At 42.5% G+C, this 24561-nt stretch overlaps 1 protein-coding gene across 2 annotated transcripts in view; it reads right to left on the reverse strand.

The window, feature by feature from the left end:
• LOC127624943 (collagen alpha-1(XXIV) chain-like) overlaps positions 1 to 24561 on the reverse strand; it is a 108078-nt gene that overhangs the window by 19537 nt on the left and 63980 nt on the right. For both annotated transcript variants that reach the window (XM_052099876.1, XM_052099875.1), the window contains 20 exons: positions 22320 to 22373; positions 22134 to 22187; positions 20839 to 20892; positions 20023 to 20076; positions 14453 to 14506; positions 14308 to 14352; positions 13028 to 13072; positions 9626 to 9679; positions 9398 to 9451; positions 8825 to 8878; positions 7262 to 7315; positions 6665 to 6718; positions 6242 to 6349; positions 6049 to 6102; positions 4669 to 4776; positions 2616 to 2669; positions 2291 to 2344; positions 2113 to 2169; positions 1915 to 1968; positions 462 to 515 (listed from right to left, as the gene is read on the reverse strand). In XM_052099876.1, coding sequence (XP_051955836.1) covers positions 462 to 515; positions 1915 to 1968; positions 2113 to 2169; positions 2291 to 2344; positions 2616 to 2669; positions 4669 to 4776; positions 6049 to 6102; positions 6242 to 6349; positions 6665 to 6718; positions 7262 to 7315; positions 8825 to 8878; positions 9398 to 9451; positions 9626 to 9679; positions 13028 to 13072; positions 14308 to 14352; positions 14453 to 14506; positions 20023 to 20076; positions 20839 to 20892; positions 22134 to 22187; positions 22320 to 22373 — 1173 coding nt within the window. The remainder of the gene's footprint in view (positions 1 to 461; positions 516 to 1914; positions 1969 to 2112; positions 2170 to 2290; positions 2345 to 2615; positions 2670 to 4668; positions 4777 to 6048; positions 6103 to 6241; positions 6350 to 6664; positions 6719 to 7261; positions 7316 to 8824; positions 8879 to 9397; positions 9452 to 9625; positions 9680 to 13027; positions 13073 to 14307; positions 14353 to 14452; positions 14507 to 20022; positions 20077 to 20838; positions 20893 to 22133; positions 22188 to 22319; positions 22374 to 24561) is intronic.

Here is a 24561-nt window from a genome sequence, read left to right on the forward strand (position 1 = left end):
TGTAAAAATGGGCTTTGTTGGGTCAGGTCGGCAGGTAACAGTATATGGTAAGAAAGATAACCTGATACTCGCTCATTTATGTGATTCATCTGCCATTGGCAAAATGTTATTTTTGGATCCTGTTCACAGCACCACAGTTCATAGACCTGCTGTTCCAGTCAAACACAAGCTCGAACACAAGGCCTAGTGAGCTGCCTACATAGACAACATTTTAAGGCATCACAGGCACACAAAAAGCTTTGCACCAAATCTCAGCTCCGAGGTGGAACGAAGCGAGAGGAATGTCGACAGCATTTATGTGTGCCATGTTAGCTTAGCAACATGCTAACGTCAAACTCTTTGCACTACACGAGGAGTTTGTGTAGCATGTGGAGTTGCAGCCTATGTAGGCAGTAGACAGCAAGATATCTCGCTAGGTTTTGTCACAGAGCTAAGGAACAAAGGGCACACATCAGACTTACAGGTGATCCCTGCTGACCGAGAGCTCCCCGGGCCCCAGCGACTCCTGCGTGACCCTAAAACACACATTAGTATTATTGCTGTGTTAACAAGGTTTCTGATGAAAACAGGCCACCAGAGGAATTTCCTTCAGGGGGAAATGCTGCGTTCCATGAAACACGGATCTAGTTTTATCTAGATCAACTTTCATTCTTTAAGGAAAACATATGGAGTACAGTCAACAAGAGAGCGTTTAACTAGATTTGACACTTTTCTGTAGAAATAGTGAGCAGTGCTGGCAAAAATAGCTGCCATGTTGCTAGGGTGTTGTGCATGGTTGCTGTGCAGTTGCTAAGGTGTTTTGAGTGATTTTTAGCACGTTGCTATGCAGTTGCTAATGTCTTCTGAGTGATTTTTAGCACGTTGCTATGCGGTTGCTAAGGTGTTCTGAGTGATTTATAGTACGTTGCTATGCAGTTGCTAATGTCTTCTGAGTGATTTTTAGCACATTGCTATGCAGTTGCTGAGGTGTACTGATTGGATGTTAGCACGTTGCTATGCGGTTGCTAAGGTGTTCTAATTGTGTCTCAGAACGTTGCTATGCGGTTGTTAAGGTCTTCTGAGTGTTTTTTAGCACGTTGCTATGCGGTTGCTAAGGTCTTCTGAGTGGTTTTTAGCACATTGCTATGCAGTTGCTGAGGTGTACTGATTGGATGTTAGCACGTTGCTATGTGGTTACTAAGGTGTTATAACTGTGTCTTAGCATGTTGCTATGCAGTTGCTGACATGTTCTGATTGGTTGTTAGCACATAGCTATATGGTTGCTGAGGTGTTCTGATTGGTTCTTAGCACACTGCTATCCTGTTGCTGAGGTGTTCTGATTGGTTCTTAGCACACTTCTGTCCTGTTGCTGAGGTGCTCTGATTGGTTCTTAGCACATTGCTATCCTGTTGCTGAGGTGTTCTGATTGGTTCTTAGCACACTGCTATGCCGTTGCTAAGGTGTTCTGATTGGTTCTCCGCACATTGCTATCCTGTTATTGAGGTGTTCTGATTGGTTCTTAGCACACTGCTATCCCGTTGCTGAGGTGTTCTGATTGGTTCTTAGCACACTGCTATGCTGTTGCTAAGGTCTTCTGATTGGTTCTTAGCACATTGCTATGAGGTTCCTGAGGTGTTCTAACTGTGTCTTAGCATGTTGCTATGCAGTTGCTGACATGTTCTGATTGGTTGTTAGCACATAGCTATATGGTTGCTGAGGTGTTCTGATTGGTTCTCCGCACACTGCTATCCCGTTGCTGAGGTGTTCTGATTGGTTCTTAGCACATTGGTAAGCGGTTACAAAAAATCTTTCATACGCTTCAAGAGAACTGATCACGTCATATTTTGGTTTGCCTTTTTTTGCTTTAAATCAGTAAATCACTGCGGGCACAACAATTTTGCCAATTTAAAGCCACAGGTTTTTAGATACACTAACCTGATATCCATCATCTCCAGGTTCCCCACGTTCACCTTTCTCTCCTGGAGCTCCCTGGACACACGCACGCAAACAAACCCAAACACTGAAATGTTGTGTTTTTTCTTTAGAAAAGAGCAAATATCAAGGTCTCATTTATTAGCAGTGTCAGCCCAGAGGTTAGACAGTAACAGGAAGTGAATGGAAATTAAGACCTACTGGTTCACCTAAGGGCCCGGGCGGTCCCACCATTATACTGTCTTCTCCAGGGTAACCCTGTAAAATAATCACACAAATATATATATATAAACAAATGGGTTATTTCATAGTGTTTTCCCAGCTGAAGAAAGATAAACAGAAATGATGAGGAAAGACAAATCAGATTATGTTGTATAACCTTTTCTCCCTTGGGTCCTGGGGGGCCTGCAGGACCTGGCTTCCCAGCGTGACCCTACGATTGACGGTAAGATATAAAAGTGTGTAAGAAAGCCTTTTACTTTTGTCATATTGTATTGAGGTGAGTAATAAACCCATATGTGGGATTTTTGATGATTTGAAGATACTTATCCAGTCGGCTGATTAAGTGTTCCCAGATACTAAGAAATACTCAAGTTCATGTGCATCTTTCCAATGCTCATAATGCAATTTCTGACAACAAAGCTCTCACCAATGGTCTCCAGGCCAAGTGTGTATATTAGCACGTGTATGCTTTTATAACTCACTGTATAACCTTCCAGTCCCGGCTCTCCCTGTGGTCCCATCACTCCGGGTCGCCCCTGACAGGAAATGAACAAAACAGACGCAGGCAAGCGTTAGCTTGTGTTTGGTAGCGTTCCTACAAATAACTTGCTAAAAATAATCTCAAAGTTTATTTGACTCTTAAATAAACGAGCCCCGCTGCTCAACCCCGTATGAGTTCCTGACATCTTACTGGAAAACGATTTGCTTCCTATAAAAACAAGATGCAACTACAGTTGCCATTAAAATTCATCCATGTCTTTAAACCACAAGGGAAAAAATCAGTCCAGACATTTCTCATATTTTAAAATCCAACCTAAAACCACAAGATCAGCAGGCGCTTAACTGTATTGCACAAGAAAAACGGATTAGCTGGTAGCATCTTTAATAACATTACCATAATTCCCATTTCAAAGCTTTGGATTACTTCCAAATCATGCTAATGTTTAGACGTGCTTAAAGTGAGCCAGTAAAAACAGTGAGTTTGAGGGTAAGACGTGTTAGCAGTCTGTCATGCCTAATGGACTCTACGCGACTAAAGCTCGTCTCCTTTGGTGTTTCGAGTCGGAGACTCGTCTGTGTCGAGAAGTCTCAGATCTCGTGATGGGCGGTCTTATTGAGACTAGTCCCAGAGCAAGAGACCGAAATTGAGCCACAGCCAATGAAATATAGAAAGAGCTCAATAGAAGGGCAAGGTATTAGAAAGCAAAAATTTTTTCTTCCCTTTGCAAATTAGCACAAATAAGCGTTAAAAACAGACGCTAGTTGTTCTTTTGTGATAAAACTGGTATTTTATTATTTTTAACTTTGCAAATGGTGCCAATAAGCGCAAAAACAGGCGCGAGCCGTTCTAATCTGCGCAAGTTTGTGAAAGAATTTCGTTATCTTCATTTTAAGATGCTTTTTGGGCAATGCATTTGTAACCGGGCAACGCTAAAGGCAACTATAATGGGTGGTTTTTTGTCGGTTACGTGCGGATTTAAAGGGAATTTAAGTGTACAATCAGAAAATCTGATCTGGCTTGCTTGTACATTTGTGATCTGGTCACCCGAAACACATCTTTATACCAGTGTACACCTGGTATTAAGATGTCGGGGACACATTTAGATACTTACAGTCCTGTATTGTGCGCACTAGCATGACGAAAAACAAGACTGAGTTGAAGAGTCGTATAGTGCAGTGGTTCTCAACCAGGGGGCCGGGACCCACTAGGGGGCCTCAGCACACTTCTCAGGACGGGACTCAACAGGTGGTGGTGGGGTGGTGGAGGTTGCCGTGTTAGCAATGTGACAGATTGTGAGCAGACTTATAAAGCAATGGCTGACATGTGATTGGCTGGGAACTTCCCAGCTAATGGTGCGATGATGTACAGCTGCTAGCCTTCCCGCTAGACCTACGCTGCGCTTACATTCTACGCTAGTACGTGAACGCAGCTGCTTCAAGCTAAGCATTTTTTATTTAACGTGTTACAAAGTGCAATTCATATCGCAATGCAAGTACCTTGCCACAAGAGGCGCTATAGCGTACATTAGCATAATAACTGTAGTCTTCTTCTACAGTCTGTTTTCTCTTTCAGGTCAACGGCTGTCATGGTGGAATAACAGTATGAAGAGAATATCGCTGAGCTAGTTAAAGTTAGTTAAAGTGATTTATGTGACATGTTAGCAACCAGCATGTACTTGTGCTTGTAAAGCGTTGGCTAACGTATGCATTAGTGTACTTGAATTTATAATCTAGAGCTCCCCTAGTGGCGCAATCTGTTACAGCAAGACAATGCATCACAATGTTGAGGCTGTGGGTACAAGCCGCATTCGAGCAGAATATCCTAGAATTTTCCCTTGGGAATCAATCCAGTAAATCTCTCTAATTTGGAAAGAGCTTTGTTCGGGGCGGGCGGGGTTGGGGGGCAGTCCTGACGGCGATTAACCACTGACTATTATTGTAGTAGTCTCTGGAATTTAACCGAAAATGCTTAATCTCAACATCAGAGGAGAACAAATGATGGGGGTGGGGTATTAAAGGAGGAAGCACACTAACTAGGGGTCCTCTGGTCCCACGAGCACCTTTGAGTCCTCTCTCTCCCGTCTGTCCGATTTCACCGGGCGAGCCAATTTCTCCCAGGTGACCCGGCGGGCCTCGATCACCCTACCATTGAAAAAGAGAAGACGAGCCTTACACAAATGGCTTTTGACTACAGGTACTATGTTGAGAAAGGGATAGAAAACAAGATCTGAAAAAGAATCTGTCAAATAAACAAAGCCACCCCAGATGGTGTAAGATTGTAGATACAACTAGATAGGTACATTTCCTGAAGAAAATGTGAGTGGTGCTTGCCGTGGCAAACTCGTCAAATAGAATTTTCTTACTTGTTGCTAAGCACTAAAATAATGGTCATAGAAAGTTGTTAGCATGTGTTTTTCATGATGGTAGCATGTAGGTTTTATGTTTGTGTTAGCATGATGCTAGCACATTTTTAGAATGTTTTAACACTTCACTAGGTAATGCTAGCATGTGTTAGCATGATAGTAGCACGTTTTTAGCATATTTTAACACTTCAATAGGCGATGTTAACATGTGTTAACAAGATGCTAGCACGTTTTTAGCATGTTTTAGCACTTTGTTAGGCGATGCTAACATGTGTTGACATGATGCTAACACGTTTTTAGCATGTTTTTGCACTTCGCTAAGCGATGCTAACATGTGTTAACATGATGTTAGCACATTTTTAGCATGTTTTAGCACTTCACTAGGCGATATCTTGTGTTAGCATGATGCTAACATGTTTTTAGCATGTTTTAATACTTTGCTAGGCGATGTTAGCATGTGTTAGCACGATGCTAGCACATTTTTAGCATGTTTTAGCACTTGGTTAGGCTGTGCTAACATGCGTTAACATGATGCTAGCACAGTTTTAGCATGTTTTAGCACTTTGCTAGGCGATGTTAGCATGTGTTAACATGATACTAACACGTTTTTAGCATGTTTTAACACTTCAATAGGTGATGTTAACATGTGTTAGCATGATGCTAGAACGTTTTTAACATGTTTTTGCACTTCGCTAAGCGATGTTAGCATGTGTTAACATGATGCTAGCACGTTTTTAGCATGTTTAAGCACTTCGCTAGGCGATGCTAACATGTGTTAGCATGATGCTAGCATGTTTTTAGGATGTTTTAACACTTCACTAGGCGACGCTATCTTGTGTTAGCATGATGCTAACATGTTTTTAGCATGTTTTAGCACTTCGCTAGGCGATGTTTGCACGATGCTAGCACGTTTTTAGCATGTTTTAGCACTTGGTTAGGCTATGCTAACATGTGTTATCATGATGCTAGCACGTTTTTAGCATGTTTCAGGGTGTGGATATTGGCTGCTTGATGATATAAATCCTCTGAGGGAGAGATTTTGACTGGTTACCTTCTTTCCTGGGCGACCGCGGTTGCCAGGCAGACCCTGTTTTCCCTCAGGTCCCTAATGGGGAAACTCTGCATTAACGTCACATAATCTGCAACAGACGATCTTAGAAACAATCTGAATTATCCATCGTCGCACACAAGACAAAATGACATGTGAAATTTCACTTAGATTCTGCATCACTTCCGTCACTTACTGGGAAGCCCTTCTTTCCAGGATCTCCAGGAAGTCCTGGGGGGCCAGAATCACCGATCTCAGCCCTTTCCCCAACTTCTCCCATTGACCCACGGGTACCTGGCTCACCCTGAGAACCAAGAGCAAAAATGGTAAATGGTCTGCACTTATATAGCGCTTTGTTTTAACCTTAGCGTTTCTACAAAGTGCTTTACGCTGCGTCCCATTCACCCATTCATTCAGAGCTGCATGCAAGGCGCTAGCCTGCCATCGGGAGCATCTTGGGGTTCAGTGTCTTGCCCAAGGACACTTCGGCATGTGGGGTCATGTGGGCCGGGAATCCAACCACCAACCCTGCGATTAGCGGCTGATCTGCTCTACCACCTGAGCCACAACCGCAAAGTAAGGATGAGTAAATGATGCCAGAATCTGCTGATTGTCTCACCTTTGGTCCATCCTTCCCCTGATGTCCATCTTCTCCAGGCGGTCCAGGAGGACCCTGAGACAGACAAACATCAACATCAGGATGGGTGAATTTCAGGACAAAAAGAGTGTTTTTGGGACACTGTCTCAAGTTAAAAGTAGTCTGAAAATGAGATAAACACGTCTCGAGATCCCTGCACTCGGAGTTGTGCTCCATCCAGCTGTGCTTGAACGCAAGAGCGCGTCCTCATCTTGTGCTGTCAGTATATTTGGCTTGCCTGTACAGCGTTACCTTTGTAGCTGGAGTTGTGCTTATTGCCCCCGGCTGACCGAGACTCGTGTAAGTTTAATGGCGGCCAGCTGATGCAATGTGTATAAAACCTCACTCTCCTGACCTCAAGAGGTGCACTAGCGACTGACGCTAAGGGCTGTAGCCTTTAGCCTCCTTGTTAGCGCGCCCGCCTCTCATGCTGGAGACGCCAGTTTGTCAGTGTCTTTGTTTTAAAGCCCCAGAGTTCAATCAATGAAAATACACTTTCACTCAATCACTGGCTCTGGAGCTGGACAGGGGTCTAAGTGTGGGGTTTGGACAGGTGCATTATGGGTACCGATGACTCACTCTGATGCCCAGTTGACCCTGTTCACCGCCTTCACCGACAGAACCCATTTCACCCTAAAGAAAGAGTGAGACAGACACAGTGAAGTTAACGCCAGCAAATTCTGTCATCATTTACTCACCCCCATGCTGTCACAAACCTGTATGACATTCGTACTTCCGTCAAACACAACGTGAGACCTTTCTGACGAAAGTCTTGTAAAATCGTACGATAGATTTGTGCGAGGAACAGGCCCAGACTGACTTCCCTGGTACCAAATTAAATTTGTTCTTGTGTGTCCAACTACTCACATGACCAACTATGATGCAGCTCGTTTAAAAACACGACCACAAATTAAATTCAAGATTGGAGGGGAAGATTTTCAGTGAATAACGACTTAAATTTGGGTCTGTATAAAGACTTTGAAAGACTTGGATTATTCTATTATTTATTTATAATAAAAATTGTCTGCTACTTTCATGGGGCTTGACGGTACACTCAAAAAATATTTTTACCCTGGTAACTGCCTAGCAACTAGATGGGGTTACCCTAGCAACCAAGTATCAAATCACACATCTCTGCACCAGAAAATCGTAGAGACTTCCAGGTTGACTTATTTCACTCAGGATGGCAAGGAGCCTTGATAAATGACACCCTGGTAACTGCCTAGCAACCAGATGGGGTTACCCTAGCAACCAAGTAACAACACACATCTCTGCACCAGAAACTCGTAGAGACTTCCAGGTTGACTTATTGCACTCAGTATAGCAAGGAGCCTTGATAAATGATGCCCTGGTAACTGCCTAGAAACCAGATGGGGTTACCCTAGCAACCAAGTAACAACACACATCTCTGCACCAGAAAATCGTAGAGACTTCCAGGTTGACTTATTTCACTCAGGATGGCAAGGAGCCTTGAAAAGTGTCACCCGGGTAACTGCCTAGTAACCAGATGGGGTTACCCTAGCAACCAAGTATCAAAACACATATCTCTGCACCAGAAAATCGTAGAGACTTCCAGGTTGACTTATTTCACTCAGTATGGCAAGGAGCCTTGATAAATGACACCCTGGTAACTGCCTAGCAACTAGATGGGGTTACCCTAGCAACCAAGTAACAACACACATCTCTGCACCAGAAACTCGTAGAGACTTCCAGGTTGACTTATTTCACTCAGTATGGCAAGGAGCCTTGATAAATGATGCCCTGGTAACTGCCTAGCAACCAGATGGGGTTACCCTAGCAACCAAGTAACAACACACATCTCTGCACCAGAAAATCGTAGAGACATCCAGGTTGACTTATTTCACTCAGGATGGCAAGGAGCCTTGATAAGTGTCACCCGGGTAACTGCCTAGTAACCAGATGGGGTTACCCTAGCAACCAAGTAACAGCACACATCTCTGCACCAGACTCAAACATTTTGAGTGTATAACGAACATCCACTTTCATTGTATAGAAAAGATCCACTCAATATCTCATTTTGTGTTTCACTGAAGAAATAAAACAATACGGATTTGGAACAGAATGAGCTTATTTTTGGGGGGTGAACTAGTCCTATAACAGTTTTGGGTGTGCATGTCTCACCTTGAGTCCAGGTTCGCCCACAGGGCCCTGCTCTCCTTCAGGTCCCGGAGGTCCCTGTGATGCACAAAAGGATGAGGAGAAGATCAGAACGCAAGGGCAAGAAAACAGATACGCATGTCAGATCCAAAACAGGGAAATAGAGCTAAATGAAATAACCCGTCATAACCGAGCTAAATAACCCATATCAGCAATATACGTGTAATTGGGAACCTTCTCTAATAGTTTTTGGCCAATTGACTATTTCCCCAGGCAACTGGTTTCCTACACATCTGTGCTAGTCCCATGTCTCTCATATCCCGTTAAACTCACAATTATTAACTCAAATCAATATTTCATGTCCATTTATTCATTTATTTATTGTTTATATGGCAGACCACATTTAAATATGACCACAAAGAAATATTTCGACTCTTTGGCACTTACAATGGAAGTCAATGGTGCCAAATTTCGTAAACTTGTGTATTATTTGAGCTGTAAAGTTGTTTAAATTGTCATTATTACAGTCGTTTTGGGTTTTAGGGTTTTTGATGTTACATCGTACACAGAACAACTCTAGAGTATTTCGGGATATACCTCGTGACCTTGCTCTCCATCTGGTCCCATGTCCCCTGGAGGGCCTCTGGGTCCCTAAACAATCAAAACCATTCAAATACAGATATGAGATTACCCATCATTTCAAAACACACATGCTCATGGTGTTCACATCCCTGAGAAGCAGCTAATGCGTCAGATGTTTTCACGCCAGTGATCCCACAATACCTTATCAGAACCAACATTTGGATTTTGCATTGGAATACTCACCGGTTCCCCCGGAGGACCTTTTCCGCCAGCGCTGCCAGACGGACCTGCTGTACCCTGAACACAACAAATACATTCAGAAAGCTCCAAAAAGCAAATAACGGCAGCATAAAAGTAATCCAAAAGACTCCGGCAGTTTATTCCATGTCTTCAGAAGAGATACAATAAGTGTGGGTGAGAAACAGATCCTTATTTAAGACATTTTTTTTTATTATAAATCTTCAAATTCACTTTCACTTTCTTCTTTATGCTTTCGGCGATTCATAATCTTCTTGCATATCGCCATCTTCTGGGCAGGGAGGAGAATTTACAGTACAAAAGGACTTAAATATTGATCTGTTTCTTGCCCACAGCTATCAAATCGCTTCTGAACACATTGAGACTTATGGATTACTTATATGTTGACTTTATGTGCTTTTTGGAGATCCAAAGTTCTGGTCGCCATTCACTTGCATTGCATGGACCAACAGAGCTGATATATTCTTTTATAATCTTGTGTTCTGCAAAGGAAAGAAAGTCAAACACATCTGGGATGCATGAGGGTGAGTAAATGAATTTTTGGGTGCACTGTCCCTTTAAATAAGAGCATTTGAGCAAAAATGAGTTTGTGTTATTATTGTCATGGAAACGATATCCAGCAGTGACCATGTGTCCACACATGTCTGATGAGCTTTTAAGCGTCTCATTTTTAACGTCTCTGTTAATCTTTTGTCTTTCTTTTCACGGATCAGTCAGTATCGCTACAGCAACAGGAAGCTTGTGTGATCCGAGTGGAAACACATGCACCCGTCTCACTGTCAGGACGGTGGAGGTAAAGACTGATATGAAGATGGGTGTTTTGAACATGGTTATCAAACAGCTTTCTGAGCTATATCAATCTGTTCCCCAAACACAGGCTGGTAATGCTCAGTTCTGTTCCTCTCTGTGTGAGTTCTCATCTGAAGCACTAGATGGCGCTGTGACCTCATCAGCACAACTCTAAACAATTAAACACTTCCTGTCTCTATAAACCTGCCTGAATACACTCTACTAACCACTGACTGAATCTTTGTATTGTAAGAAATTTAATAATTAGTTTATAAAGTTGATGGTTATACAGATATTACAGGGAGACACACATACAGACAGGGAGACAGACAGACAGACAGACAAACAGTGAGATAGACAGACAGACAGACAGACAGTGAAACAAAGGCCGATAGACAGTAACAGGGAGACATACATACAGACAGACAGTGAGACAGACAGACAGACAGTGAGACAGACAGACAGTGAGACAGACAGATAGAAAAACAGACAGACAGAAAAACAGACAGTGAGACAGAAATTCAGACAGACATAAAGACATACAGACAGTGAGACAAACAGGCAGGCAGACATACAGTGAGACATACAAACATTGAGCGAGCGACAGACAGCCAGTGAGACAGACAGACAAGCAGACAGATGGACAGTGAGACAGACAGACAGACAGACAGACATTAAGACAGGCAGACATTCAGTGAGACAGGTAGGCAGACATACAGTGAGACAGGCAGGCAGACAGACAGACAGACACTGAGAGAGAGAGAGAGACAGACAGCCAGTAAAACAGACAGGCAGACAGTTAGACAGTAAGACAGACAGTGAGACAGACAGGTATTGAGACAGACAGACAAACAGTGAGGCAGACAGACAGGCAGACAGACAGTGAGACAGGCAAACAGACAGCCAGACACTGCAACAGACAGACAGAAAGACAGACAGGCAGACAGACAGACAGTGAAACAAAGGCCGACAGACAGTGAGACAGACAGATAGAAAAACAGACAGTGAGACAGACAAACATTGAGCGAGAGACAGACAACCAGTGAGACAGACAGACAGATGGACATTGAGAGAGAGAGAGAGAGACAGACAGCCAGTAAAACAGACAGGTAGACAGATAGACAGTAAGACAGACAGTGAGACAGACAGGTATTTAGACAGACAGACAAACAGTGAGGCAGACAGACAGGCAGTGAGACAGACAGGCAGACAGACAGTGAGACAGGCAAACAGACAGCCAGACATTGCAACAGACAGACAGGCAGACAGACAGTAAGACAGGCAGACATACAGTGAGACAGGCAGGCAGACAGACAGACAGACATTGAGAGAGAGAGACAGACAGCCAGTAAAACAGACAGGTAGACAGATAGACAGTAAGACAGACAGTGAGACAGACAGGTATTGAGACAGACAGACAAACAGTGAGGCAGACAGACAGGCAGTGAGACAGACAGGCAGACAGACAGTGAGACAGGCAAACAGACAGCCAGACATTGCAACAGACAGACAGGCAGACAGACAGTGAAACAAAGGCAGACAGACAGTGAGACAGACAGATAGAAAAATAGACAGACCGAACAGACAGAGAGACAGACAGACAGGCAGACAGACAGACAGACAGTAAGACATAGAGTGAAACAGGCATGCAGACAGTCAAACAGACATTGAGAGAGAGACAGACAGCCAGTGAGACAGACAGACATCAAGACAGACAGACAAACAGACATTGAGACAGACACAGAGGCAAAGGGTAACACAGACAGACAGAGAGACAGACAGAAATACAGAAAGACATACAGTGAGACAGACAGACAGACAGTGATACTGTCACAAACGCTTTCGAGAGCACCTCCGCGGTCGGCCACCGGAGATCCGATTCACCTGAGTTCTAATTACCCACATACCGGGCTTTATCAATCCACAGCTGATCCCCATTTCATCTCCCTCTATTTAAGCTACACACAGTCACACACTCGGGGCGAAGTCTTGTTTGTTCCGGCTACACTACTGAGCGTTCTACTACCATTCCTGTTTGATTATCTGCCTACCGACCTTGCTTTCCCTATTGTCTACGATTGTTTACTGCCTGCCTACCTGAACCCTGCCTGTCTCTTCGTGATTGCCCTTGCTGCCTGCCCCAACATCCTGCTTCCCTCACAACGCTCCTGCTCTGCCTACGTTTGCCCTGATTCCCCATTGCTTGACCACTGCTTGCATATATCTGTGAGTTTCAATAAAAACACTGCTTATGGATCCCAGCCTACCTGAGTCTCTGTTACAGATACAGACAGACAGACAGTGAGACAGACAGTGATACAGACAGACAGACAGAGACACAGAGAGTGAGACAGACAGACAGACACACAGAAAGACAGTGAGACAGACATATATCAAGACAGACAGACAGAGACACAGACAGTGAGACAGACAGACAGACAGACAGTGAGAGAAACAGACAGACATATATCGAGACAGACAGATGCTATGCATTGTGTTGTTTAATGGACATAAAGTCTAAGATGCAGAGATGATGTTTCTTAAATAAGTGTTGTGTGGACGTTAGCATTCACGTGTATGTAAGTAATGTAAACTTACTGAGGGTCCTGCTGCTCCTCTCTTCCCTGGACCACCAGCTTGACCCTACAAACACACTTAAATATGACATCAAATATCTGAAGAGCATTAACCTTTGACCCCAAAAACATGAAACCCCAGCAGAATTATGGGTCCAATATCAGGCTTGTGTTTGATAATCAATAAAACTATTTCAACTTTATTTTAGGGAGTTCAAATGATTAAACATGTAATCGAATTCAATGCATATCAATATTTACTGTGAATGGCCCCTTAAAAAAGGACATTTAGAATATAATAATAAAAATAATGATAAATTAAATAAATATTACGATTCAAACAATTCAAATATCTTTCATTCTATACGTATGTATTGTGGCAACAGATATAACGCCCTATTATTGACTTACTCCCCCCGCGAGTGACTCCAGTCAGGTCTCCTTAGCAACCAAATTGGCCCGGTTGCTAGGGAGGGTGGAGTCACATGGGGTAACCTCCTCGTGGTCGCTATAATGTGGTTCTCGTTCTCGGTGGGGCGTGTGGTGAGTTGTGTGTGGATGCCGCGGAGAATAGCATGAAGCTTCCACACGCACTAGGTCTCCATGGTGACGCGCTCAACAAGTCACGTGATAAGATGCGATGATTGGCGGTCTCAGTCGTGGAGGCAACTGGGATTCGTCCTCCGCCACCCAGATTGAGTCACTACGCCACCACGAGGACATAGAGCACATTGGGAATTGGGCGTTCCAAATTGGGCTCCCTTCAGTTGCGCTGCGTCTCACTAGTTTTAAGCGTCTCTAGTCATGAGCGCTGAGTTATTAGGATGATGTTAATCAGATTGAAACTTGAAAAATGCGTCCCGAGATTCGTGTGTTCTGTTGTGCTCAGTTCAGATGTCTTTGATGTCACAGATGTCACTTCGGGGCCATCAGCAGAACTGAGCGGGCCAGTGGGTCCGCAGCGAAACGAGCCAAATGGGCTGCAATTATCCTAACCTTAACCTTAACAGATCGCAATTTTGTTTGCTTAAATACAGGGCGATTCTGTATTATATGGGATGGTTGGCAACCCAAAAAACGCATCTGTGGAAGGCTGGGCTTCCTGCTGCTTGATGGTTTGACAAGGCGTGCTACTTGTACAGCTGGAGTTGTGCTGATTGCCCACTACTGGGCTTAAGAGTCAGGTTTCCAATCTGCTCCCGAATGTCCCCAATGGGAGTTTATGTCCAATTTAGACAATACTGTCCCCAAACTACAGCTATACACACAACACTTCAAGTAAATGTGTTTAAAAGTGCTTACAATGAACCCTGGAGCTCCTTTCTTCCCTGGAGATCCTCTCTTACCCTGCACAAACCACAAAAGTGTCAAACATGTGCCGTGCGTGCTCTACGAGATGCTGGAGTGTGTGACAATAATGAGTGTGAACTGTGAGTGTTGCTGGTACCTTCATGCCCACAGGACCTTCTTCTCCTGTCGGTCCATCAGCTCCTCTCGGGCCCTAAAACATAGAAACACATGGAAATGACGGGACAGATGCAGTAAGTGAAATTCTAATAGTGAGTTCAGAGCCCCCCCACCTTTTCTTCCCAATCTGTAACCCCAATTCCCAATGCGCACTAAGTCCTCGCAGTGGCGTAGTGACTCGCCTCAATCCGGGTGGCGGAGGACGAATCTCAGTTGCCTCCGCGTCTGAGACTGTCAATCCGCGCATCTTATCACATGATTTGTTGAGCATGTTACCGCGGAGACCTAGTGCGTGTGGAGACTCCACTCTATTCATTCGTGTGGATTTCTTTACTGAAATGCTTAAATCTTAAAAATAGGCTAAAATAATGTTTTGGGTCATTTCCACACACCAAACAATTTGCCTCTAATGTGTGTACTGGTCAACCAAGTGGACAAATAGATGAAATATGAGACAAATCAAGGGAAATATCATCTGTGAGCAGAAGATGTCTATCAATCACGCTGTCATTCTGCCAAATTGCGCAATAAGTTATTGCGTGTATTAAGGAAACATCAAATGTTAGCAATGAAATTAGCCATAGCAAGACAAATGATTCCGATCCTTTATTTGAGGAACGTTTAATTTGTCATTTCCAGCACAGAATTTGAGATGTTGACACTTGAATGACAGAAATCTCCTGTGATGCCTCTGTGTGAATGAAGCCATTAAACTCTTTTTCATCATGAGCTCTCTCTTATAATCAGTCCAGATAGTTGATCAATGATCCAGTAGAGCAGAGATGCCCCACGGCAGACCAAACACAACGATGACTGAGATGAATAAAGCACAGACACAGGAGTTTAAATGTGGCCGTCTGGGGTGTCATATTCACTCTGACCACTAGAGGTCCTTGTGGTTTATTTTGCAGATGGGAGTTGTTGAACATTTCAGAGATGTCGACCATAGACTGTTACCCTTCAATTCTCAGCCCCAAAGTGTGACCTCAGAGGCCCCCTCCCCAAATCTTAAAGTATCACACTGGACAACCAGCAATGACATTCCCAACTTTATAAATAAATGGGTTTAATCTCAGGCGTTAATACAATTATTACAATCAAAACCAATTACCTATAATCAACTGTCAGTGATTTCCACCAATCGAATCGCTCCAATTCTACAGTCAATCAAATGTGTCTGCCAATCAAATGTCTCCAAATCTGCTGTCAATCAAATGTCTCCAAATCTGCTGTCAATCAAATGTGTCTGCCAATCAAATGTCTCCAAATCTGCTGTCAATCAAATGTCTCCAAATCTGCTGTCAATCAAATGTCTCCAAATCTACTGTCAATCAAATGTTCCTGCCAATCAAATGTCTCCAAATCTACTGTCAATCAAATGTTCCTGCCAATCAAATGTCTCCAAATCTACTGTCAATCAAATGTTCCTGCCAATCAAATGTCTCCAAATCTACTGTCAATCAAATGTGTCTGCCAATCAAATGTCTCCAAATCTGCTGTCAATCAAATGTCTCCAAATCTGCTGTCAATCAAATGTTCCTGCCAATCAAATGTCTCCAAATCTGCTGTCAATCAAATGTCTCCAAATCTACTGTCAATCAAATGTTCCTGCTAATCAAATGTCTCCAAATCTGCTGTCAATGAAATGTCTCCAAATCTACTGTCAATCAAATGTTCCTGCCAATCAAATGTCTCCAAATCTGCTGTCAATCAAATGTCTCCAAATCTGCTGTCAATCAAATGTTCCTGCCAATCAAATGTCTCCAAATCTGCTGTCAATCAAATGTCTCCAAATCTACTGTCAATCAAATGTTCCTGCCAATCAAATGTCTCCAAATCTGCTGTCAATCAAATGTCTCCAAATCTACTGTCAATCAAATGTTCCTGCTAATCAAATGTCTCCAAATCTGCTGTCAATCAAATGTCTCCAAATCTACTGTCAATCAAATGTCTCCAAATCTGCTGTCAATCAAATGTCTCCAAATCTACTGTCAATCAAATGTCTCCAAATCTACTGTCAATCAAATGTCTCCAAATCTACTGTCAATCAAATGTTCCTGCCAATCAAATGTCTCCAAATCTGCTGTCAATCAAATGTCTCCAAATCTACTGTCAATCAAATGTTCCTGCCAATCAAATGTCTCCAAATCTGCTGTCAATCAAATGTCTCCAAATCTACTGTCAATCAAATGTCTCCAAATCTGCTGTCAATCAAATGTCTCCAAATCTGCTGTCAATCAAATGTCTCCAAATCTACTGTCAATCAAATGTCTCCAAATCTACTGTCAATCAAATGTTCCTGCCAATCAAATGTCTCCAAATCTGCTGTCAATCAAATGTCTCCAAATCTGCTGTCAATCAAATGTCTCCAAATCTGCTGTCAATCAAATGTCTCCAAATCTACTGTCAATCAAATGTTCCTGCCAATCAAATGTTTCCAAATCTACTGTCAATCAAATGTCTCCAAATCTGCTGTCAATCAAATGTTCCTGCCAATCAAATGTCTCCAAATCTACTGTCAATCAAATGTCTCCAAATCTGCTGTCAATCAAATGTCTCCAAATCTGCTGTCAATCAAATGTCTCCAAATCTACTGTCAATCAAATGTTCCTGCCAATCAAATGTCTCCAAATCTGCTGTCAATCAAATGTCTCCAAATCTACTGTCAATCAAATGTCTCCAAATCTACTGTCAATCAAATGTTCCTGCCAATCAAATGTCTCCAAATCTGCTGTCAATCAAATGTCTCCAAATCTGCTGTCAATCAAATGTCTCCAAATCTACTGTCAATCAAATGTCTCCAAATCTACTGTCAATCAAATGTTCCTGCCAATCAAATGTCTCCAAATCTGCTGTCAATCAAATGTCTCCAAATCTACTGTCAATCAAATGTTCCTGCCAATCAAATGTCTCCAAATCTACTGTCAATCAAATGTCTCCAAATCTACTGTCAATCAAATGTCTCCAAATCTGCTGTCAATCAAATGTCTCCAAATCTGCTGTCAATCAAATGTCTCCAAATCTGCTGTCAATCAAATGTCTCCAAATCTGCTGTCAATCAAATGTTCCTGCCAATCAAATGTCTCCAAATCTGCTGTCAATCAAATGTCTCCAAATCTACTGTCAATCAAATGTCTCCAAATCTGCTGTCAATCAAATGTTCCTGCCAATCAAATGTCTCCAAATCTGCTGTCAATCAAATGTCTCCAAATCTACTGTCAATCAAATGTCTCCAAATCTGCTGTCAATCAAATGTTCCTGCCAATCAAATGTCTCCAAATCTACTGTCAATCAAATGTCTCCAAATCTGCTGTCAATCAAATGTTCCTGCCAATCAAATGTCTCCAAATCTACTGTCAATCAAATGTCTCCAAATCTGCTGTCAATCAAATGTCTCCAAATCTACTGTCAATCAAATGTCTCCAAATCTGCTGCCAATCAAATGTCTCCAAATCTGCTGTCAATCAAATGTCTCCAAATCTACTGTCAATCAAATGTTCCTGCCAATCAAATGTCTCCAAATCTGCTGTCAATCAAATGTCTCCAAATCTACTGTCAATCAAATGTCTCCAAATCTGCTGCCAATCAAATGTCTCCAAATCTGCTGTCAATCAAATGTCTCCAAATCTACTGTCAATCAAATGTTCCTGCCAATCAAATGTCTCCAAATCTGCTGTCAATCAAATGTCTCCAAATCTGCTGCCAATCAAATGTCTCCAAATCTGCTGTCAATCAAATGTCTCCAAATCTACTGTCAATCAAATGTTCCTGCCAATCAAATGTCTCCAAATCTGCTGCCAATCAAATGTCTCCAAATCTACTGTCAATCAAATGTCTCCAAATCTGCTGCCAATCAAATGTCTCCAAATCTGCTGTCAATCAAATGTCTCCAAATCTACTGTCAATCAAATGTCTCCAAATCTGCTGCCAATCAAATGTCTCCAAATCTGCTGCCAATCAAATGTCTCCAAATCTGCTGCCAATCAAATGTCTCCAAATCTGCTGTCAATCAAATGTCTCCAAATCTGCTGCCAATCAAATGTCTCCAAATCTGCTGTCAATCAAATGTCTCCAAATCTACTGTCAATCAAATGTCTCCAAATCTGCTGCCAATCAAATGTCTCCAAATCTGCTGTCAATCAAATGTCTCCAAATCTGCTGTCAATCAAATGTTCCTGCCAATCAAATGTCTCCAAATCTGCTGTCAATCAAATGTTCCTGCCAATCAAATGTCTCCAAATCTGCTGTCAATCAAATGTGTCTGCCAATCAAATGTCTCCAAATCTGCTGTCAATCAAATGTGTCTGCCAATCAAATGTCTCCAAATCTGCAGTCAATCAAATGTTCCTGCCAATCAAATGTCTCCAAATCTGCTGTCAATCAAATGTCTCCAAATCTGCTGTCAATCAAATGTCTCCAAATCTACTGTCAATCAAATGTCTCCAAATCTGCTGTCAATCAAATGTTCCTGCCAATCATATGTCTCCAAATCTGCTGTCAATCATATGTCTCCAAATCTGCTGTCAATCAAATGTTCCTGCCAATCAAATGTCTCCAAATCTGCTGTCAATCAAATGTTCCTGCCAATCAAATGTCTCCAAATCTGCTGTCAATCAAATGTGTCTGCCAATCAAATGTCTCCAAATCTGCTGTCAATCAAATGTGTCTGCCAATCAAATGTCTCCAAATCTGCTGTCAATCAAATGTGTCTGCCAATCAAATGTCTCCAAATCTGCTGTCAATCAAATGTTCCTGCCAATCAAATATCTCCAAATCTGCTGTCAATCAAATGTGTCTGCCAATCAAATGTCTCCAAATCTGCTGTCAATCAAATGTGTCTGCCAATCAAATGTCTCCAAATCTGCTGTCAATCAAATGTGTCTGCCAATCAAATGTCTCCAAATCTGCTGTCAATCAAATGTTCCTGCCAATCAAATGTCTCCAGATCTGCTGTCAATCAAATGTGTCTGCCAATCAAATGTCTCCAAATCTGCTGTCAATCAAATGTGTCTGCCAATCAAATGTCTCCAAATCTGCTGTCAATCAAATGTTCCTGCCAATCAAATGTCTCCAAATCTGCTGTCAATCAAATGTGTCTGCCAATCAAATGTCTCCAAATCTGCTGTCAATCAAATGTTCCTGCCAATCAAATGTCTCCAAATCTGCTGTCAATCAAATGTGTCTGCCAATCAAATGTCTCCAAATCTGCTGTCAATCAAATGTGTCTGCCAATCAAATGTCTCCAAATCTGCTGTCAATCAAATGTTCCTGCCAATCAAATGTCTCCAAATCTGCTGTCAATCAAATGTGTCTGCCAATCAAATGTCTCCAAATCTGCTGTCAATCAAATGTCTCCAAATCTGCTGTCAATCAAATGTCTCCAAATCTGCTGTCAATCAAATGTCTCCAAATCTGCTGCCAATCAAATGTCTCCAAATCTGCTGTCAATCAAATGTCTCCAAATCTGCTGCCAATCAAATGTCTCCAAATCTGCTGTCAATCAACCTTTCACCTGCGCTAATTAGTGACATCATTAATGACATCACTTACCCGTTGCCCTTTCAGCCCTGGAACGCCTGCTGCTCCCCTCGGCCCTGGTGGACCCTTGAGAAAGAGACAGAGAGACAGTAAAAAATATATCTGACATTGACAAATAACTATTGTTTTAAAGGGAGGGTTCACAAGTGGAGTAATATATGGTGTTGGCCCTTTTGTGCCGTGTGCAGAATTGAGTTTTAGGTGAACTGTTCCTTCAAGCAGTTTCCAAATCATTGAAGATATCTACACATAAATCACGGCTTTATTTCATTCATCAGGAATGACACAAACTCTGCAGAAACACACTTCATATATGTGACGTAATCATTATTTCTGTGAAATGTATTATTATTGGTCCGATCATGTGATTTCAATTCCCCATTCACTACTCAAAGTCTAACTGACAGGCCTGTTCGCATGTATTTCATATGAACTGATGAAAGGAGGAAAACAACAAGCATCTCTTACAAAAAATTACTGTAGTGATGTCATTGTATACCACATAATAATGTTTTTGTCTTTTTTACTGGAAAACAAGACAAAGATGATTATTAGGAAACAAATATGTATAAGTATGTGTATGTGCACATTTACCGCCAATCAAACAGTTTGCATGATGTGACAATTTACATAAGAATGTTCTTACACAAATGTATTCTGTTCATGTTAATGAAAGATTTGCACGATGTGTTAGAATTGTTTTACAGTTTCATATTCCCAAAAACATTATGATATCATGGACATTTTTACTAAATCATTTGATTTTGACAATAACTTCAAATTAATTTTGCAAGGTAGAAACAAACAAAGTATTATTGGTAAACTTACTGGTGGGCCTTGCGGGCCGAAATCCCCTGGACCCCCTGGAAGACCTGGATAACCCTTACACATAAAAATAGACAAAGATACTCATTAGGAAATAAATATGGATGTGTATGTTTACATATCCCGCCAATCATATCCCGCCAATCATATATCGTCAATCATATCCCGCCAATCATATATCGTCAATCATATCCCGCCAATCATATCCCGCCAATCATATCCCGCCAATCATATATCGTCAATCATATCCCGCCAATCATATCCCGCCAATCATATCCCGTCTATCACATCCCGGCAATCATATCCCGCCAATCATATCCCGCCAATCATATACCGTCAATCATATCCCGCCAATCATATCATGCCAATCATATCCCGCCAATCATATCTCGTCTATCATATCCCATCTATCATATCCCGCCAATCATATACCACCAATCATATACTGTCAATCATATCCCGTCAATCATATCCCACCAATCATATCCCGTCAATCATATCCCGCCAATCATATCCTGTCTATCACATACCGTCAATCATATACCGTCTATCATATCCCGTCTATCACATACCATCAATCATATACCGTCAATCATATACCGTCTATCATATCCCGCCAATCATATACCGTCAATCATATCCCGCCAATCATATCCCGCCAATCATATACCGTCTATCATATCCCGCCAATCATATACCGTCAATCATATGCCGTCAATCATACGCCGTCAATAATACACCGACAATCATACGCCGTCAATCATATACCGCCAATCATATACCGTCAATCATACACCGTCAATCATATACCGTCAATCATACGCCGTCAATCATACGCCGTCAATCATGTCCCGTCAATCATATACCGTCAATCATATCCCGTCTATCATATCCCGCCAATCATACACCGTCAATCATACGCCGTCAATCATATCCTGTCTATCATATCCCGCCAATAATATACCGTCAATCATATACTGTCAATCATACACCGTCAATCATATCCTGCCAATCATATACCGTCAATCATATACTGTCAATCATACACCGTCAATCATATCCTGTCAATCATATACCGTCAATCATATACTGTCAATCATACACCGTCAATCATATCCTGTCAATCATATACCGTCAATCATATACTGTCAATCATATACCGCTAATCATATACTGGTGGTGGTTGAGGAGACTCCCCCCATACTATGTAAAGCACTTTTAAGTGATTACTTGTTTGCATTTACACATATGCTGATTTTAATGATTTGTTTGTTTATTAATGCGAAATAAGCTGTTACCGTTGAACCTTTCTCTCCAGGAGGACCCAGAGGACCAAGAGGACCACGATCACCCTGTACACACACACACAATTAAACAAACACACACACATGCACACAGTTTGCTAGTCATCTTAATTCAGGTTTCACTGCATGTTAATGTATTTAATCATAACAAAATCATGATGTTTCATGAAGCGATTTTACCTTTTCGCCAGGTTGTCCGATCACTCCTGTTATTCCGATCAGCCCGACTGGACCCTGAACAACACACACAGAACAAGAGCTGCTAAAACACACACACATACACACATATACACACACATACACACACATACACACACATACAAACACATACACACACACACGCACATACACACACATACACACACGCACATACACACACATACACACACATGCACACACACGCACATACACACACATACACACACATACACACACATGCACACACACGCACACACACATACACACACGCACATACACACACATACACACATACACACACATGCACACACACGCACATACACACACATACTATACAAAAGCGTTGTAACAAGGTTGACAATTTAAGCTTCGTACAACCTTTCGAGGTTAAATGGGAAGCAAAGCAAGACTTTTTGAGATTCAGAAAATATGTGAACTCAAACATCCTTTCCAGAACTTGTGATCCGAGCTATGCTGTCCACGTTCATTTTACAGCTCTTCCCTTTTAATGACTCATTTGTGTACATTATATTTCTCCGAAGGAATTTGAAGAGAAACATCTAGGAACAGAAAGGACTCCAAAATAAGAGTAAGCTACAATAACGCAACAAATCCACAAGGTCAGCTGTGTGGAGATGCAAGAAATGCGGCGTTTGAAAGTGCGCCAGACGCCACAGATGTTCCCTGGGAGGGGTGCAAAGTTTTGAGCATTTCCCAGCGCATGCTAGGATTGAATTTTCCTGGAAGAGCAAAGCAACAGCCAACAGATGCAAACGTCTGGAACATCCATCCATCTTCAACCGCTTATCCGAAGTCGGGTCGCAGGGGCAGCTGCTCCAGCAGGGGCCCCCAAACTTCCCTATCCCGAGCCACATTAACCAGCTCTGACTGGGGGACCCCGAGGCATTCCCAGGCCAGTGTGGAGATGTAATCTCTCCACCTAATCCTGGGTCTTCCCCGAGGCCTCCTCCCCGCTGGACGTGCCTGAAACACCTCCCTAGGGAGGCGGCCAGGGGGCATCCTTACCAGATGCACAAACCACCTCAACTGACTCCTTTCAACGCAAAGGATCAGCGGCTCTCCTCCGAACTCCTCACGGATGACTGAGCTCCTCACCCTATCTCTAAGGGAGAAGCCCGCCACCCTTCTGAGGAAGCCCATTTCGGCCGCTTGTACACGCGACCTAGTTCTTTCGGTCATGACCCAACCTTCATGACCATAGGTGAGGGTAGGAATGAAAATTGACCGGTAGATCGAGAGCTTTGCCTTCCGGCTTAACTCTTTTGTAAGTCGCTTTGGATAAAAGCGTCTGCCAAATGAATAAATGTAAATGTAAATGTAACTCTTTTCATGAAAACGGTGCGATAGTGCGAGTGCAATACCGCCCCCGCTGCCCTGATTCTCCGGCCAAACATCTGGAACAGTCCAACACAATTTCAGTACATCACAACTCCCTGAGGACAAACATTCAACAGCTCTCACTGGAGGAATGCTGCAGAAAAACACTTTAAAATAAGTCAAAGGCAACTCAAATCATCTACATCAACCATCGGGCTCTTTTTGGAATTACGACGGAAACGTCATGGCAACTGTAGTTCCTCAGGGAAGACCCAAGACTCCTGTCAGACAGATTTCAGCGTGATATGACTTATGCCGTTGCATAACTCCAGGTCTGGATGCCGTCTGGTGGCAGAAGATGTAGCTACAACCAACTTTTTTCTTCAAATGAAGGTTTTAATAAGAAACAGCGTAGGGGTAAAGTACTATGTATGCAGTAGATAATGTGTAATTTGTAATGTTTACCTTTTGCATTTATGACATAACTGACTGAGCCGTTGCTCTCAAAGTAGGTGGAGCTACAGGTCACAGCTACTGATGACTTGGCCAAAGGCAGTAAGAAGGAGTTTAGCAGCCGGTAAGAACTTTTCCTGAAATTTCCCCCCTGTTGAGCTGTTCCTAACCACTGAAACGAACCCCAAAACACCTCAGTTTTGGCCAGATTTAGCGCTAAATTACGTCCCACCCATTTGTTCTCCGATTTTGGATTAAATGAATCTAAAGACTTTTTAAAGACCTTTTTAAGACCAACTAAAGTAAATGTAAGGAATCCCTTCAGTTCACGAGAGAGATTTAACGGCTCTATTTCTCACACAGTGTTAGATCCGCTCGTTACAAACAAACAGGAAATCAAACACATGGGCTCACTGAAACTTCACTGTGAAAC

This window comes from Xyrauchen texanus, chromosome 31, assembly GCF_025860055.1.
Source record: "Xyrauchen texanus isolate HMW12.3.18 chromosome 31, RBS_HiC_50CHRs, whole genome shotgun sequence".
Classification (NCBI taxonomy): domain Eukaryota; kingdom Metazoa; phylum Chordata; class Actinopteri; order Cypriniformes; family Catostomidae; genus Xyrauchen; species Xyrauchen texanus.